Below are 15,810 nucleotides of genomic sequence, written 5' to 3'. Positions count from 1 at the left end.
ATCCAATACTCGTACCTTGTGGGTGTCTTCTAACTCTCTAGGCCACATGTAGATGTGCCCTGTGTTGCTCTTGGACTTGAAGCCCTGGTATCCACAGGGCGGAGATGTCCTGCATCCAGCCAGAGCTGCGGCAAACGCAACCCCTCACCATACTTCAAGTTTAAGTTTAAGTTTGGAGAACCTGATACACGGAGCTCTCTTAGTTTAAGAAGGTTGAGACCCTCTCGGGGATGTCACATCCAGCGACTACAAGCACCTGAGAGAGGAATGGGAGGCCCTCCAATACGCTCAAGCACCTTGCTCCTCTTAAATGGAGCGATTTCAAGCTAGTTGCCTCATGTCCAAGCTGTCATGGGAGAGCTCTTAGCTCCGGGCAGCCTTTGAGTACCAAGCATTTCAATCTTGGGAGCATCTGGATCCTTGGGGACAGGGCTTCCCCTTTTCGCATTTTAGCAGATCTATTGTATTCCCCTTCCGTAGTTGTTGTTTATGCTGATGATTGAAGTGTGAGCTCCTTGAAGTCGTCCGCTGCAAGTCGTCGGTGTCTAGCTGCCATTCAAAGCATGACTTTTGCTGGATTTCCATCGCCGAACAATGGGGTCAATCGAAATTATTTGGTGGCTAATTGGACCAATCTAGTGGATGGATCTGGAAAACTCAAAACCTAGAAGCCTGTGGAGTTTGATCTAGAACCGATCTAATCTTTGATCGATCAGATGTCGTGTCCTGAGGAGAGAGATTAATCTCCTCTAGGGCGGCGCTAGTAGGAGCTAGGATCCTACCGGATCTAGGGCGTAGGTTATACGAGAAGGGGGAGGGTTGACGGAGATGCGATCGCGGCTGCCGGCGATGGGGCACCGTGGCGCGATGACGAAGAGGCGACGGCGGCGCAAGAGGAGGCTAGGATTAGGTCTCCCGGCTCCCTTCGGGAAGCCGGGCAAATAAAGATTGCTTCTTGCTTAATTAGATTGATACATCTCCTCTCCTTATATATATAAGAGAGGTTTACTTGACTTCTAAGCAAACGATCCTAATAACAATTAGATAATTGGGCTAAGTCCCTAATAATGATAAGATAACTTGGGCGACAACCCACTGGGCTAAACCCCTAATTAATATGCCGGTCATAACACTTCTCCCCGCCTGCACAAACAGCTCGTTCTCGAGCTGTAAGGTGGGGAAGCGCTTGCTGAACTCCTCTAGGTGATCAACCAGCGTCAAACACCTTCGCGACAGCTGGGGCGGACAGGTCGGCGGCGACGGTGTCCTCCGGAATGTAGTCTGCAATCTCCAGGTAGAAGAGTCGCGCGCAGACGTGGCCGGGCGTGTAGGGCTCGTCGCAGTTCAAGCACAACCCTTGGCGGCGACGCTCGAGCAGCTCGGCCGAGGTGAGCCGGCGGAACGGGCACGCCGCGGTCGCGGCGAGGGGTGCCGCGGAAGCCTGAGCAAGCCGACCCTTCGCGGGAACATCCGGCTAGGGTAGCGACCCAGCGGCCCGGGATGGTGATTTCTGCTGGATGGCCACCGCGCGGCGCTCGAACGCGCGGGCGTAGTACATGGCCGTCTTGAGATCCTAGGGTCCCCGAAGCTCCACGTCCACGCGGATGTGATCCGGAAGTCCACCGACGAAGAGGTCGGCCCGCTGCTGCGCCGTCACGCCCGACGCGTGGCATGCCAGGGCCTGAAAATGGTCGGCGAAGTCCTGAACCATGGAGGTGAAGGGAAGGCGGCCTAGCTCTGTTAGGCGGCTCCCGCGGATCGGTGGCTGAAAACGAAGGAGACAGAGCTCGCGGAAGCGCTCCCAAGGGGGCATGCTGCCCTCGTCCTGCTCGAGGGCGTAGTACCAGGTCTGTGTCGCGCCGCAGAGGTGGTCAGAGGCGAGCCAGGTACGCTCCGAGGCGAGGGTGCGCTGCCCGCAAAAGAACTGCTCGCACTGGTTGAGCCAGTTGAGAGGGTCCTCTGTGTCGTCATAAGTGGCGAAGTCCAGTTTGGAAAACCGCGGCGGTGTCTAAGTCGGAGCGCCGTGGCCGACTCGCTTGGAGGTGCGAAGCGGCAAGGATTGGGGCGCCCAGTCAGCATGGCCGCGGCCCGTGGGGTGCCCCGCCGAGCCGGAGGGATCGCCGAACTGCAGAGTGGGTGTCGGCGGGTCTCCAGTTGACGTGTAGACGGGTGGCAGCGATGATCCGGTCAGCCAGGCCGGTATTGGGGACAGTGACGGTGGAAAAGCGCACTTGCTGGATCGGTACGCCTCCCTGCGTGGATGACCCGGGCCCCGTGCTGGGCGGGGGCGGGGCCGGCAGCTGCGGCGGTACGGACCCGGGTGGCATGGGGGCGCAGCGAGGGCGGGGGACGGCCACTGTGGCCATTGAGGCACGGCAGCGGGCGGCGATGGGGCCGGCAGCTGGGGCTGCGGATGCCCGGACCCGGGAGGCGTTGGGGTTGCGGTGAGGGCCAGGGCCGGCCATTGTGGCCATTGAGGTGCGGCAGTGGGTGGTGGTGGAGCCGGCAACTGGGGCTGCGGCTGCCCGGACCCGGGAGGCGTCGGGGGCGCGGGGATCGCCGGAGCCAGCCACAGCGGCCAGTGGGGGGCGACGGCGGGCGGCGGCGGACCGGGCCAGTGGTGGTGTAGAGGCCCGATCGGCGCCGTGGTGGCCGCGTACCACGGCAGGGCGGCTGGCCCAGTCCCAGCGGCCGGCTGGAAGGGCGGCGGCTGCCCGTAGGGCCCGGCCAGGTACAGGCGTATGCCCTGTACGGCGGTGACGAGGTCGTTGAGGACCCCGTTCATCTTCGCCGGCGAGTAGATGGCGACGGGCGGCGCGGTGGAGGGCGGCGGCGTCTGGCCGGTGGATGCGCCGGCGGTGGAGTCCAGCGGCACGGTGGGGAGAGGCAGCGGCGCGGTGGAGAGAGGCAGCGGCGCGGTGGTGACGGGCAGAGGCGCGGTGGTGACAGGCAGCGGGGGGTTGGGTGGTGGTGCAGACATGATCGGAACTGAGCTACCTGATACCAAATTGGTAGGAGCTAGGATCCTACCGGGTCTAGGGCGTAGGTTGTACGGGAAGGGGGAGGGTTGACGGAGATGCGATCGCGGCTGCCGGCGGCGGGGCGCCGTGGCGGAATGACGAAGAGGCGATGGCGGCGCAAGATGCGGCTAGGGTTAGGTCTCCCGGCTCCCTTCGGGAAGCCGAGCAAATAATGATTGCTTCTTGCTTGATTAGATTGATACATCTCCTCTCCTTATATATAAGAGAGGTTTACTTGACTCCTAAGCAAATGATCCTAATAACGATAAGATAATTGGGCTAAGCCCCTAATAATGATAAGATAAATTGGGCCACAACCCACTGGGCTAAACCCCTAATATGCCGGTCATAATAGGCGCACTGCGGAAGTGATGGAGAAACCTAGAATCAACCTCGTTGGACTAACCGCTCTAAAACACCGTGGAATTATAGGACGACTAAACATTTCTTTTGAATTGTGTTGTATTGGTCAGACCCTTGTAGGGGTATATATAGAGTACAGTGTGGGGAGAGTATAGGAGTACAAGGCAAGTCATTATTAGTTTGAACCAAATATATCTCTATATATCCTTATCTCTAACTAACACGTTTATACTTCTAACATGAGACACATCACACGCCCCCTTCAGATCCTGGAGGGCACCTACGACGCTGGCTAGCAGTCCGCAGAGGCGATTCCCGGGCGTGGAGGCGACAAACGTGGCTAGGATGTCAGGGCGGCTACGGGGTGGCGATCTTGGTGTTCTTCGCCGGTTCCAGTGCCGTCGACTATGTAGGAGTTGAGGTGGATCTTCCTACGCTATCTCCAAGGTCAGCTGGCTCGATTCCGGGCAAAAATGGACCTCCGCGGCCAGCAGGTGGAGCTACAGGACGACGGGCTCATCGGCGGTGAAAAGGCCGATTTTGGCACCGGCGAGCGAGGAGAAGGCGGGAGAGGGCGGCCGGGCTGCGGGATGGACGCGTGGAACAGTTCCAGTGCAGGGGTCTGGATGGGAGCTACGGCAGCGGCGGCGCTGACGCGCCGAGAGAAAGAATGCATGGGTGGCCGACTATACTGAGAAGCTGCGGCTTTTGAGGGGATGAAATGTTTTTTAGTGATTATTGGTTTGAGGGATCTGCCAGCTAGGCTTTAATCCCTCAAAACAATAATAATCTTATAAGCCAAACTCTAAAAAACAAAGTTCAGCCTAGAGAATCTGGAAATGGCACATTCAGATCGAAATTCCAAGTAGGCCTCGTTTGTTTCCACATGCACAAATTTATTTCTTGCAATAACAGGAACATAAATAGGACATAAGCGGATTATTCCTAAATAACATCCTGGAAGACGACCTTTGCGATGTGGCCATCAACTGTTTCAGGTGAGCAATGAGCCGAGTAGTAGAAGCTTTTCACCACGTGGAGAAATGTCTGCCTGGTGTCTCTGTTGATGCCATGGCAACCCTGATGAATTCTCCAAGATAGTTCTTGCATCTCCATGTCCACTTGCCGGTCCAAGTCGTCTGTGTTCTCCATAATTTCCCCATTCTGTTTATTTAATCATTGAACAATATTTGGTTATGGTTTGACAGATCACATACAACTCAAATCGGACACACCTGTATTCTGGACACACAAATGCATGTATATACGCACCTGAGCAACAACTCTTGTGGCAAGCTTGCGGCAGATGGAAGAGGTGAGCTGTTCGAGCTGGGAATACTCCCAAAGGTTCAGCTTTGGCTCGGCTGAAACATGCCTTCCTGAGCATATCTCGACTGTTCGAACCAACAACAGAGCTGTATCTCCTTCAATTGATCCATGGCTCTCCTTTGCAGTCCATGCCATGAGCCACTGCTTCCACTGCAGTTGCCAAAGAAAACAGAGGTTCAATGTTTCATATCTGGTAACAAAATTCAGCATCTTATAGACAGCTGTATCTAACTGGAGTGGTTTGATGAATTTTACAGCATCACGAAGACTGCTGGAAGAGTCATTGTCGAATGAAACAAGGTCGATAAGCTCTTCAAGATTCTTTGTTGAGTCCTTTGTCCCCCTGCAATGCATGCACACACATGTTATTTTGATCAGTCTGGCATGTACGAACCTCTACTTTTTTGGTTTCTGGATGGAAATCAGGGTACATTGACCATCACTAAAATCAGATTCTAGAGAGGGAGAACTATGAGGCTGCATTCATACCCAGTATGTCTGAAGTGAGTGGTCACCGCCTCAGTAAGCACCCACGTGCGAGCCCATGCTAGACGCTCTGCTGCTCGGCGAGATTCGAAGATGTTTGCTGAAGCTAAGAAGTAAGCCGTCAGCACGCTCTTTGGTGTCCCACCATACCTCTGCAGATGGTTCCTGAAGTACCACCTACACATACTCTCGAGTAAGAATCTACTCCATATGCCAGGAGCTGATTAATTGAACCTTAGAAGAGAGAGGTTGCAAAAATGTACGTGACTTACTTTCTGAGGCCATTCCACTCAAGTCGGAAGAGTCTCTGATATTCTCTAAAATCAGCTTTTGCCATTTTAAGGTACAGATCGTTGCTCACAAGATTCATTCTGAAAAGGTAGGTGCCAGAACCAAAGGTGTGACAAATATATGGCTACCAGAAATTTCTGTTTTTCCAAACGAGGCAATTAAGAATTGGTCTAGTTTCACATGTTAGCTGAATAATAGTAATACATCAATACTAGTACAAAGGATGGTTATTGTTGAAGTGTATATGTGGATTACCTTTTCCATCAATTCGGACTTTTGGTAGGCAATCCACATATACACTTCAACAGTATTACCTGTAGAGGACGTTGGCAATCCAAACATCTGTGTTGCCTCCATACTGATCCAGATACATCCTTGATTCGATTCGTGGCAAACTTGCTTTCCAGGGGAAGTTCAGTACGTACTCGACCTGTTTTTTTGGAAGTACGAGGCAACCATAAACTGCATCATTTACTCTCTTGTAAATTAAGAAGTACAAGCTGGATTGACGTACGCATATATAATTAACTTGAATACGTTTGCACATATATACTACCTCGCCCGGCAGGTCCTTGGTGATGATCCACTTGTCATACAGTTTGTTGGAGGCCTGTCTTTCTTGGAGGAATGCACGGCAATAGCGCCCGGCCCGTGCCAGGACATCGTCATCTCCTGGGAACATGAACTGAGAAGCACGGTAAGTGTTGTACATTGGGTTAACAGATGCGTCGTTGGTCTCCAATGGGAAGCAGAAGAACTTGCCGTCATTCTTGTCCTCAAAGTGCTTAAACACGCCTGCATTGTGGATGCACGTTAGACAAAATCGATCCAGCACAACATAGTAGTCATGCATGCATAAGCCCTACTCCGGATACATGTTGACCTTATAAACCATGGTTGATCTACATTAGAATGCACGGCAATAGTTATGTATTTACATGGAGTGACGGCGTAGCCATGTTGACGCAGGAGACGGAAACCCATGGCCGTGTCATCAATATCTGGGATTGGGCAGTGTGCGTTATGAGCCAGTCCCATTTGAGTCCAACGCCTGTTCAAAGTGTGTATATATATAGATCCTCTCAAACAGGTGTCAAACAAACGCTCTTACTACACTAGTTTAGTAGTCTGTAGATGTTTTACTTATGTACATACTCTGCAATATGCTCTTACTACACTAGTTTAGTAGTTTGGAGATGTTTTACTTATGTATGGAGAACCTAATACACGGACCTCTCTTAGTTTAAGAAGGTTGAGACCTTCTCATATATATGATGGAATATGATGATACTTTAACGATTTGACCAGATTAATTTGTTTTGTATGTGCCGGAGTGGTTGGTAAGTTTGAAGCTCTTGATTGAATGTATTTTAGGACACCATGTATTTCCAATTAAATGTGTGTTACCTGTAAATATAATCTAGGCACTGCTCAATTTCACTCGTGAAGTGCCTTGATATCCCTAGGCGCGTCAGCCGATCGACCACCCATAACTGCTCAAAAATATCCAAGGAGTACATACAGGGCACTGAAAATGGGAATTTATTTGAATGACAATGTTAGTATATACTGTACTAACCAATGCAAGGGACTCTCACATCCTACCCAGAAACAAATTACCTCCCCCGTCGAACTTTTTGACGAGCCTGTCCAGGAACGCAAGACATTCTTTGTCGCCGGTGTAGCTGAGCGCAGCAGCTGTTGCAGCAGGTGAGGAATGGAAGGAGCCGTCGAGACACCGCAACTTGAGTAGCTTTTCCCAGTCCAATTGCAAGCCTAACAATCCTTCCAAGCTGTAAAGTAGGGTCGTTGGTATGGCGTGTAGCACATCCAGAGGTATCCTACAATTTGAGTCAGAGAGAGTATTTTATGGTAGGGACATGCAAATATCAGCCGTGCCAGGCCAATAGATTAGATGGTTTTGATTGATCAATACTAGGAAATCAAAGCAGTAGCATTTCTCAGTCAAAGGGCACATTTGATGGATGAAACACAAAAAGAGATTGCTTGGTAGATTGAGATTGATATTTGTCCAGCTTAGCTTATCTAAATATACCCAAATAACGATCTCCATGGTCCAAGTTATGATTCATATGACCTAGGGATGCAAGCGGCCGTGTGAATTACTAGTTTTAATTATGGGTTTGTGGACAGTTGTGGACAAATGCTGGTGCCGCCGCCTGGGAACAACACCCGCAAAATTATATGGAACTAGATGATACCTGGAACAACACCCGCAAAATTATATGGAACTAGATGATACCCACACGATTGCTGCACGGATATTTTGCAATATATTCCAAGGAGAATTGGGTGTATGATTTTTTTTGGAAATAATAATATGTGAACTGAAACTGAATATATATAATTTATAGTGTTTAATTGTTTTATAAATATCAAAAATAGATGGAAACTCTCATGCATGTTTGCATGTTGAGGTAGCCTTTTCTTACGCATGATTGTATGTTGAGGTGGTCCTTTTAAAGACATCTTAAATGATGAAGTGGCATGTTTGCATGTTGGGAGAAATACTTCCTCTATCCTAAAATGTAAGATCATTTTTGGTCTTACATTTTGGATCGGAGCGAGTAGATTATTGGGGTCTAGCTATTTTGATATACAGTACAAAATAACACGGTACGAACTCAGGCGGCCCGGGCGTGGGCATACGAATGGGGTAGGGTAATGCGCGTTTCTCACAAGCTAATTCTATCATCCAATTATGTAATTAGCTGGATTGCTGCTAATTAACCGATTCTCTACGAAAACATTGATTTTCACGGGGTTTTCTTTACCCGCAGAAAACAACATGTGTTTTAAACGTATTAGAAAACACGATGTGTCTATGGAGAAGGTCGAGAGATTCCTCTCTTTTTTCACTCGAAAGAAAAAGAGGAATACCTTTTATGGGTGAGATTATCCTCTAATCGTATCCTAAATCATCCTTACAAAAAATACCCAGAGGTGAACTGTCCAGAATAACATACATTGGACGATTAAGATGAATTAATACTACTAGGCAATAAGAGTAGTAAATTGCACTGTAAAAGACCTCGATCGAGTCAGATAATGCTTAATTATATGTAGACTATTCAGTTCAATCTATAAACCGATGTTTATGTATCTATGCATACTTAGAGAGCTTTAGATTTCTCTTGGTATATATCTGTTCAAGAACATGGTGATTATAAGGGATGTCCAAATTCAGGTCCTTGGCCTTCTGTAGGATTGCTGGGAATTTAATCTCGAAGCCACATGGCATCCAGTCCTGTTCGTCTTCTACCAACCTGCTCATATTTTCTTGGATAAATAACACACCTACAGCGGAAATGGTTCTCTCTACATTAGCTGCTTGAAGAAACCATGTAGTTAAGGAGACCAAGTTTGATCGAAACAAAGACCCAACATCGATTTACCTCTCTCACACAAGTTGTCGCTGTCAACGTTCCAAGACTTCAGAGCCACTACACATGCCAGGGTGGTGATCATCCGTTCTTGGACCATAAAGAAAGTAGGTTCACCCCACGAACCATCTGGTAGTTGATTTTGTACAATCCAGTCGATGCACGAGGGGAATTGCGGTTTATCTTCTCCGTCAAGGTTCCTGACAAGTGCAACCAATGCCGTGTCGTAAGCTGAAACAGTTGTCGACGTCTCATCATCCCCCAATGACCGAAGTGCCGTCCTTATGGCGTTGATCATCTGTTGCTTCTTGCTTGTTAGATCCTTTAGGAAGATCGATATTGGGTTTTGACCAGAGTTGAATATAGTATGTGTACATTTGTCAGCTTGTGCGCAGAAATGATTATTCAGCTCAAAATGAGTCAATTCACATGTGCATATGCTTACCGGGTGTCTTCTGTATTCATCAACTTCCCATTCACCCTCTTCTGCTTCTGGATATGCTGGGGATTTGCTACTTAGGACGAGCCCTAGATATCAGGCATGTCATGCAAGTCATATGAAATTTACATCCACTTCAAAGTATGAGACAAGATTCATAAAAGGAATTAATTTACTTCAAGAGGCACCAAAAGCTTCAAACCAATTTTTTTTCCAGCGAAGAGCCAAAAATACTAACCACAGTTGTTACGGCAGCCCTCAAGTTAGTACTGTATTTCTTAAACGCGGCATGCTTGCATTCACGTCAGGAGATTGATAGATCAAGTGATTACCAGATCGACCACGCTGAGAGAGTAGGTGCATGGAAAGCCGTTGCCATGGCTTGGCTGTCGGCCGGTGGAGCACTGGAACATGCCAGCCCGCGGCGGTAAAGATCAGCATCCTCCGAACCTTTTGGATGTTAGCCCAGTAATGAGCTGCTCCTTACCCCATCATTAACTATTTATACAGGAAGGCTCTAGGTGACAAATCGCACTTGATGATAGACAAGTATAGTGAGAGCGACGGCTAAGATTTTTTTTACTTAGGCTCCGTTTGAATGTAGACATTCCAGGCCTTGGCATTGAACACACAACAATACCAAATATCCCAGCATCTTCAATGCTAGTTCTAGTGTTTGGATATTCTTGTAATTGGCTCTTGGAATTCAAAGGGAACAATATTTCCTATTCTAGTTTGGATGCACAGTCTAGAATTGCAAATTTACATGTGATGAACAGTATACTTTATTGTACAAATTTCCAATTCCAGTTCATCATTTTTGTGCATCTACTTTTTGGTTATTTTTATGACACTGCATATACATACGTGTGTTTCAGATATGTATGTAGCTTTCCACTAGCAGGTTTCTAACGTCCTTTTTCCTAAATAAAAAAAATCCTACGTGTAAACTTTGGGCATCCAGAAAATGCCAAAAGAAGTAGCTACTCGTCTGGACATATATCGGTTTTTTCCTAAATAAAAACAACCCTACGTGTAAACTTTGGGCATCCAGAAAATGCCAAAAGATGTAGCTTCTCGTCTGGAGATATATTGACGGAAGGGGTCCATACAAGGACCGAGTATGACACCACACCTGGTCTACTGACATTCAAAACCATTGCCCGCAACGAGCTAGGGATGGTAATGGTTCTCCACCAGCTCTGAGAATGTCCACTGGCTAGGAGCTGATGCTAATATAGTTTGGAGGCCCTAATCAGTGTTTTCCTAAGAGCAAGTGTAATAAGATGATGTGAGCAGACTATAATGTTTTAAATATTTTATTTTGGTTGAGTGGGAAGAGAGAGAAGAGAAGCCGATTGTAGAAGAATTAGTTTGTAGCACTGTCTTTAACAAACTTTGTGAGAATGACGTGGGTCATATGTTAATAAAGTAACACTTCTTTATAGTTAACTGATATACATATTGCCTATTAAATTGACTATAGATGACATGGCCATATCTTATAGCCAACAGTTGGTTGTGTTATTATAGCAAGTCTAATATGGACGAGTCAACAGGCTATATATAAGACTTACCATGTCATAAAAATCCTACTTAGAGTAGCGAGAAGAGAAAAGAGAGTGAAGCGGGATTGTATAGCCTGGCTATAGCACATGGATCAAGAAAAAATAGTACGCATGCAATTCTCTTCCAATCCTTTACATTGCTCATGCAAATATTAAATGCTTAGAGTAAACCTAATAGCTAATCTAAGAGACAACCTATTATATGCGTATTTTTCATGAAGGCTTTAGATGACACGACATATGTCTATAGACAACAACAAACTACAATGTTTTTCTTGCGGGAAAGACTTTCGATCTATTCATTTTCAATCATGTCAGCAGAACGAACACCAGAATAATAATAAAAGTTACCAAGTCGTAGACCAACTATCAACGACTACAAGCACCAGAGTGAGCCGAAGTCGCGCCGCCATCATCGCTCATCCCACGCTGGAGCCGGATAATTTTTTTTTAAAGTAGACAGTCAGGAAGTCGTCGTGCTATGGTCCCATAGGCAAGGATCCAAACTGAAAATCCAAACTGAAAACACACAAACATAGATGAGTGACGACCAGATTTGAGAAAATCCATCAAAGATAGATCCACTGGAGACCACACGCCCATCGATGATGCTAGATGTGACACCACAACAGAGACTGGGCGGGAAGAACCTTACTCTAACTTCAGGAAGCTGCCGCCGTCTCACCTTCCTAAGAATAATACTAACCCTAACAAAATTGAAGAAACATATAAAAACAAAACCTTCGCATTAACAAGGACTGAGATCCACCGCGCCCCATGACCCTAAGGCCACTGAAGAAGAGATGGACTGACGACATTGCCGGCAGAAAGCGGATATCTCCACCGTCTCTTTTTGAAGAGGAGGCTCCACATTGTATCTTGTAGCCGAGAAGTTACCATTGTATCGTCCGAGACACACTCACATGCGTCGCTTAGAGCAAGGTTAAGAGCATGGTTATGCGTTTTGAGCTACAGATAACTCACGCAGCTGCCTCTTCTCTAGGCGACGTGTGTGAGTGTGTCCCTAGAATTACCAGTTTACCACTATATTTGTAATTTTGTATCAATCCAAAACACGCGCGTGCACACACTATCTTGTACTCTCTTCGCTTCAAAATAAATGACTTAATTTTATACTGACTTTATACTAAAATTAGTATAAAGTTGAGTCATTTATTTTGGGACGGAGGGAGGATTATATACTATGCCAGTTTCCCCTAACCCGCCCCGCTTGCATTCCTTGTCACACCGTCGCTACACGACTATGCTATGATAGACACATCGACACCATCCGTGGATTAGTATTCGACGCAACCATCCAAAAGAGTTGCACAGAATGAATTCGATTGCAACTCTTTGATCGATATGGGTTCATGTTACGTCATATTCTTCGCGGTAGCTAGCGGTTAAAAAACTTCTGGATTCATCGCCCAGAGATGCGCAAAGGACATATACCATCGACGCACGGACCAACTATTGCAGCCATGCATTTCATGCCTGTCATTCGCAGTAGCTGCCAACCTTTCATGATCGGTTAGTCGCTAAACCAATCAAGGCAGCTGGACAAATTGAAGTTAAACTGTGATCCTCCACCGGCCGGCATCCTTGGATTGGACCACACATATATTGAACGGGCGATCGACACGACCACTACAGTTAACTAAGCCGACGTGAAACCTCCTACCTACTACTGCCGTCCAGGTTTATTAGGTTTATTAGATTCTTTGTATTTTCGGTTAAATTTTGACCACATGTTTGATTTGCCAAATACAAATGACATGTCATAAGAATAAATTGTTGGATTCCTGTTGGAATGAAGTTTTCAATGATATGTAGTACCATGTTTTCTACATATAGGAGATATTTTATTACATAAATGTATGGTCAATTTTTGGTTCAAAATGTGAGGTGGCCTAATAAATCTGGATGGAGGGAGTACAACTTAGTTAGCAAAACGAGTTCGGAAACAAAACGGCAGCCGCTATTATGTTCTACTCCCTCCCTTTCACAATGTAGTGCCTATAAATTTTTCTAAAAGTCAAACATTACAAACTTTGACCATATTTGTAGAGAAAAATAGGTACATCTACAATACCAAATGCACATCATTGGATACATCATGAGTTATATTTTCATAATGTACGTCTTTGATAGTGTAGATGTAGACCATTTTCTCTATAAACTTGCACTAGTAGAAAGAGGGGCTTTTGTCCCGGTTGGTAAGGCCCTTTAGTCCCGGTTTTTGAACCGGGACTAAAGGGTCGTTACTAATGCCTCTCCCCTTTAGTCCCGGTTCTTACTCGAACCGGGACTAAAGGCCGTGGCCACGTGGAGCTCCACCTTTAGTCCCGGTTGGTAACACCCAACCGGGACTAAAGTAAATTTTATGATTTTTTTTTTGAAATTTCTTTATTTTCAAATTTCTAGATTATTTTAACCTCTAATCTCTAATCACCACCCCTCATCACTGCTCAATTTATCCTCTAATCTCTAAACACCCCTCATCATTCCAAATCATCTAACTTCCCGCGCGGTCACCCATCCTCCCACTCCCCCAGCCTGAGCACGCTTAACTTTCGGGTTCTATTCTCCCTCGTTTCCAAGTCTGCACTTGTTGTTTTCCTAACAATAGTAAGATGTCAATCCTATTAACCCTCAGGAATTTTGCTTGAGCATGAAGGGACACATTTCACTGTTTTAGTTTGAAACTATTGTTTTAAAAACAATAATTATTTAGTAACACTAATATTTCTTGAATAATTAGTTTGACCACAGTTTGACCAGATTTGACCAACTTTCAAAATAACTGAAATAATTATTTAGTAACACTAATATTCTAGTTTGACCACAGTTTGGATTTTTTTCGATTTTTTCCACTCTATATCTTAAAAGCCCCGTAATTTTTTTTCTGTTAGGCTTTTGAGGATTTTGAAAACGTTTGACGGGGTTCCCCCAGTTAAATTTGGATGTAACTTTACGAGTAGATGATTTTTCATATAAAAAACTTTTTTATCCGAGTTAGTATGCAAAAGTTATGCCCATTTTACTAAATTCTAGAGAGATTTTGCAAATAAAGTCGAAATTCATATTTGTTAATTTTCCCAACAACTAGACCACATATCACATGGGAAACTTATTTTCTTTTATTTTTTTGACATTTTCATCATTTTTTTTTTATTTTTTTGAAAATTGAAAAGGCGATGGGGGGGGGGGGGTAGAGTTTGAAAATGGGACCTTTAGTCCCGGTTCGTGCCACGAACCGGTACTAATGGGCATCGCACCCTTTAGTCCCGGTTCCTGGCACCAACCGGGACTAAAAGGTCCAGACGAACCGGGACAAATGGCCCACGTGGCCCGGTCGGCCCCCTGGGCTCACGAACCGGGACTAATGCCCCCATTAGTCCTGGTTCTGGATTGAACCGGGACTAATGGGCTAACCCGGCCTGGACCAAAGTCCTCTTTTCTACTAGTGTTGGTTAAAGTTGACAAAGTTTGACTTTTAGAAAAATATATGTGCACTACATTGTGGAATGAAGGGAGTACTAAACTACAAAAGAACATACACTAAAAGTACGCCTTAGGACTAGGAGCACGACATGACCTGCAGCTGTGTAGAGATGGCTTCGCCGTCGATCACCGTACTGGCTCTTTTGTCGCTGCTTGGTTCCTGTCGATTGACCGGGGCATCCAACTCCAAGCCATGTGCGCTTGGCCACCGTATTTATTAGGTATTTTCTCAGTTTCAAAATAGTTGAGGGTTCTAGATCGTCGTAAGTCAAACTTCATTAAGTTTGCCGAGTCCATAAAAATATATTAGAACTATAAAACCAAATTTATAATAAAGTATTTTTATATTATATAATTGTAATTTTAGATCTTTGCGGATTTTTCTACAGATTTGATCCAATATAGAAAAAACTGACTTAAGAAAGGGGACTGTCTAATTGACTTCCGGCTGAAATCCAATTGGGTTTCAGTAAGATTTCTTGACCAACTAGAACTGGACATTCCCTTCAAAAAAAAAAAAAAAACTAGAACTGGACAAGTCTCCTCTGTCCCCCCCATGTGCTCTGTTAGTTCCTACCTATCCCGCTTTTCAACAGACCCACAACAAAAATCAATCAATCAAAAGGACTAATGGGTCCTCACCACCTCTTTCCCAACCCCGACAAACGAGCAACCAAAAGGAGAACCAAGCATATCAGCTTGCGAGGCCGATTTTACTCCATGATCGGGACAGAAAACCTGAAGAAAATCATGGGTGGCTGAAGAAGAACATGATTCACATGTAAACCCCTATACTTTGCATTCACCCTAAACTAAGCATGCGAACAGATCCCTCCCTTTCTGTCAACATCTACATGAAACGAATGACCTCTATGGATTACATAGACTGTAAAATCTAGTTGAAAGTTTCTGAATTGTAGTTGCAGGAAACAAAGGCTCAAAGTTTAGGAACAACAAGCCTATGGTCATAGGAATAAAAATGTAGTTGCAAGTTTCTGTATTCACAACTATAGTCACAACACATGCTCAGGAAAGTTAGGTGGAAAACATGCTCAGGAAGCTATGAATCAACTGTGAAAGTGCTCCAACAAAAAGTCTAGGAAACCAAAACATGTATTCCAGAAACTTTGGCACTATGAAAAATTCATGTGATTTGAAGTTCGAATTACTGCGAAGTTTAATTGAAATTATAAAGAAGTTCACACTGAAACTAATGTTTAGAAAATAGACTGAAAATCATTAAATACAGAGAATCCACAAAATCACTACTTATGAGCTAACAAAAAGCAAACAGGACAATACACACATTCAATAGGACCACAGTACATATAAGCAATACCCCAAATCATATTAGCATAACCAATTCAGGTTAGGATTATTTTCTAATTCTTTGTCACATAAAT

At 45.6% G+C, this 15,810-nt stretch overlaps 1 protein-coding gene across 1 annotated transcript; it reads right to left on the bottom strand.

Annotated features, from left to right (window-relative positions):
* Positions 1-4,276: 4,276 nt before the first annotated feature.
* On the bottom strand, positions 4,277-9,773 carry LOC123042578 (syn-copalyl diphosphate synthase, chloroplastic-like). The gene is made up of 14 exons (XM_044465008.1): positions 9,665-9,773; positions 9,339-9,421; positions 8,906-9,215; positions 8,624-8,807; positions 7,110-7,330; positions 6,897-7,017; positions 6,428-6,540; positions 6,046-6,284; positions 5,804-5,919; positions 5,471-5,569; positions 5,202-5,375; positions 4,968-5,055; positions 4,656-4,862; positions 4,277-4,547 (listed from the first exon to the last, which is right to left on the bottom strand). The coding sequence occupies exons 1-14, from the start codon at positions 9,771-9,773 to the stop codon at positions 4,329-4,331; spliced, it is 2,283 nt and encodes a 760-aa protein (XP_044320943.1). The 3' UTR covers positions 4,277-4,328.
* Between the last annotated feature and the right edge of the window lie 6,037 nt (positions 9,774-15,810).

The sequence above is a fragment of the Triticum aestivum genome, chromosome 2B, assembly GCF_018294505.1.
Source record: "Triticum aestivum cultivar Chinese Spring chromosome 2B, IWGSC CS RefSeq v2.1, whole genome shotgun sequence".
NCBI classification, from domain to species: domain Eukaryota; kingdom Viridiplantae; phylum Streptophyta; class Magnoliopsida; order Poales; family Poaceae; genus Triticum; species Triticum aestivum.
Note: the sequence above shows the minus strand (reverse complement) of the source record. Positions and strands in the feature narration are given on the sequence as shown.

Excerpts from the sequence above, each read along its gene's own strand:
- LOC123042578 (XM_044465008.1), bottom strand. The coding sequence starts at position 9,773 with ATGCTGATCTTTACCGCCGCGGGCTGGCATGTTCCAGTGCTCCACCGG. Across the intron at positions 7,018-7,109 it reads CAAAAAGTTCGACGGGGGAG|TGCCCTGTATGTACTCCTTG; the intron begins GTAATTTGTTTC and ends TCCCATTTTCAG. Across the intron at positions 5,056-5,201 it reads ACTCACTTCAGACATACTGG|GGGGACAAAGGACTCAACAA; the intron begins GTATGAATGCAG and ends CATGCATTGCAG.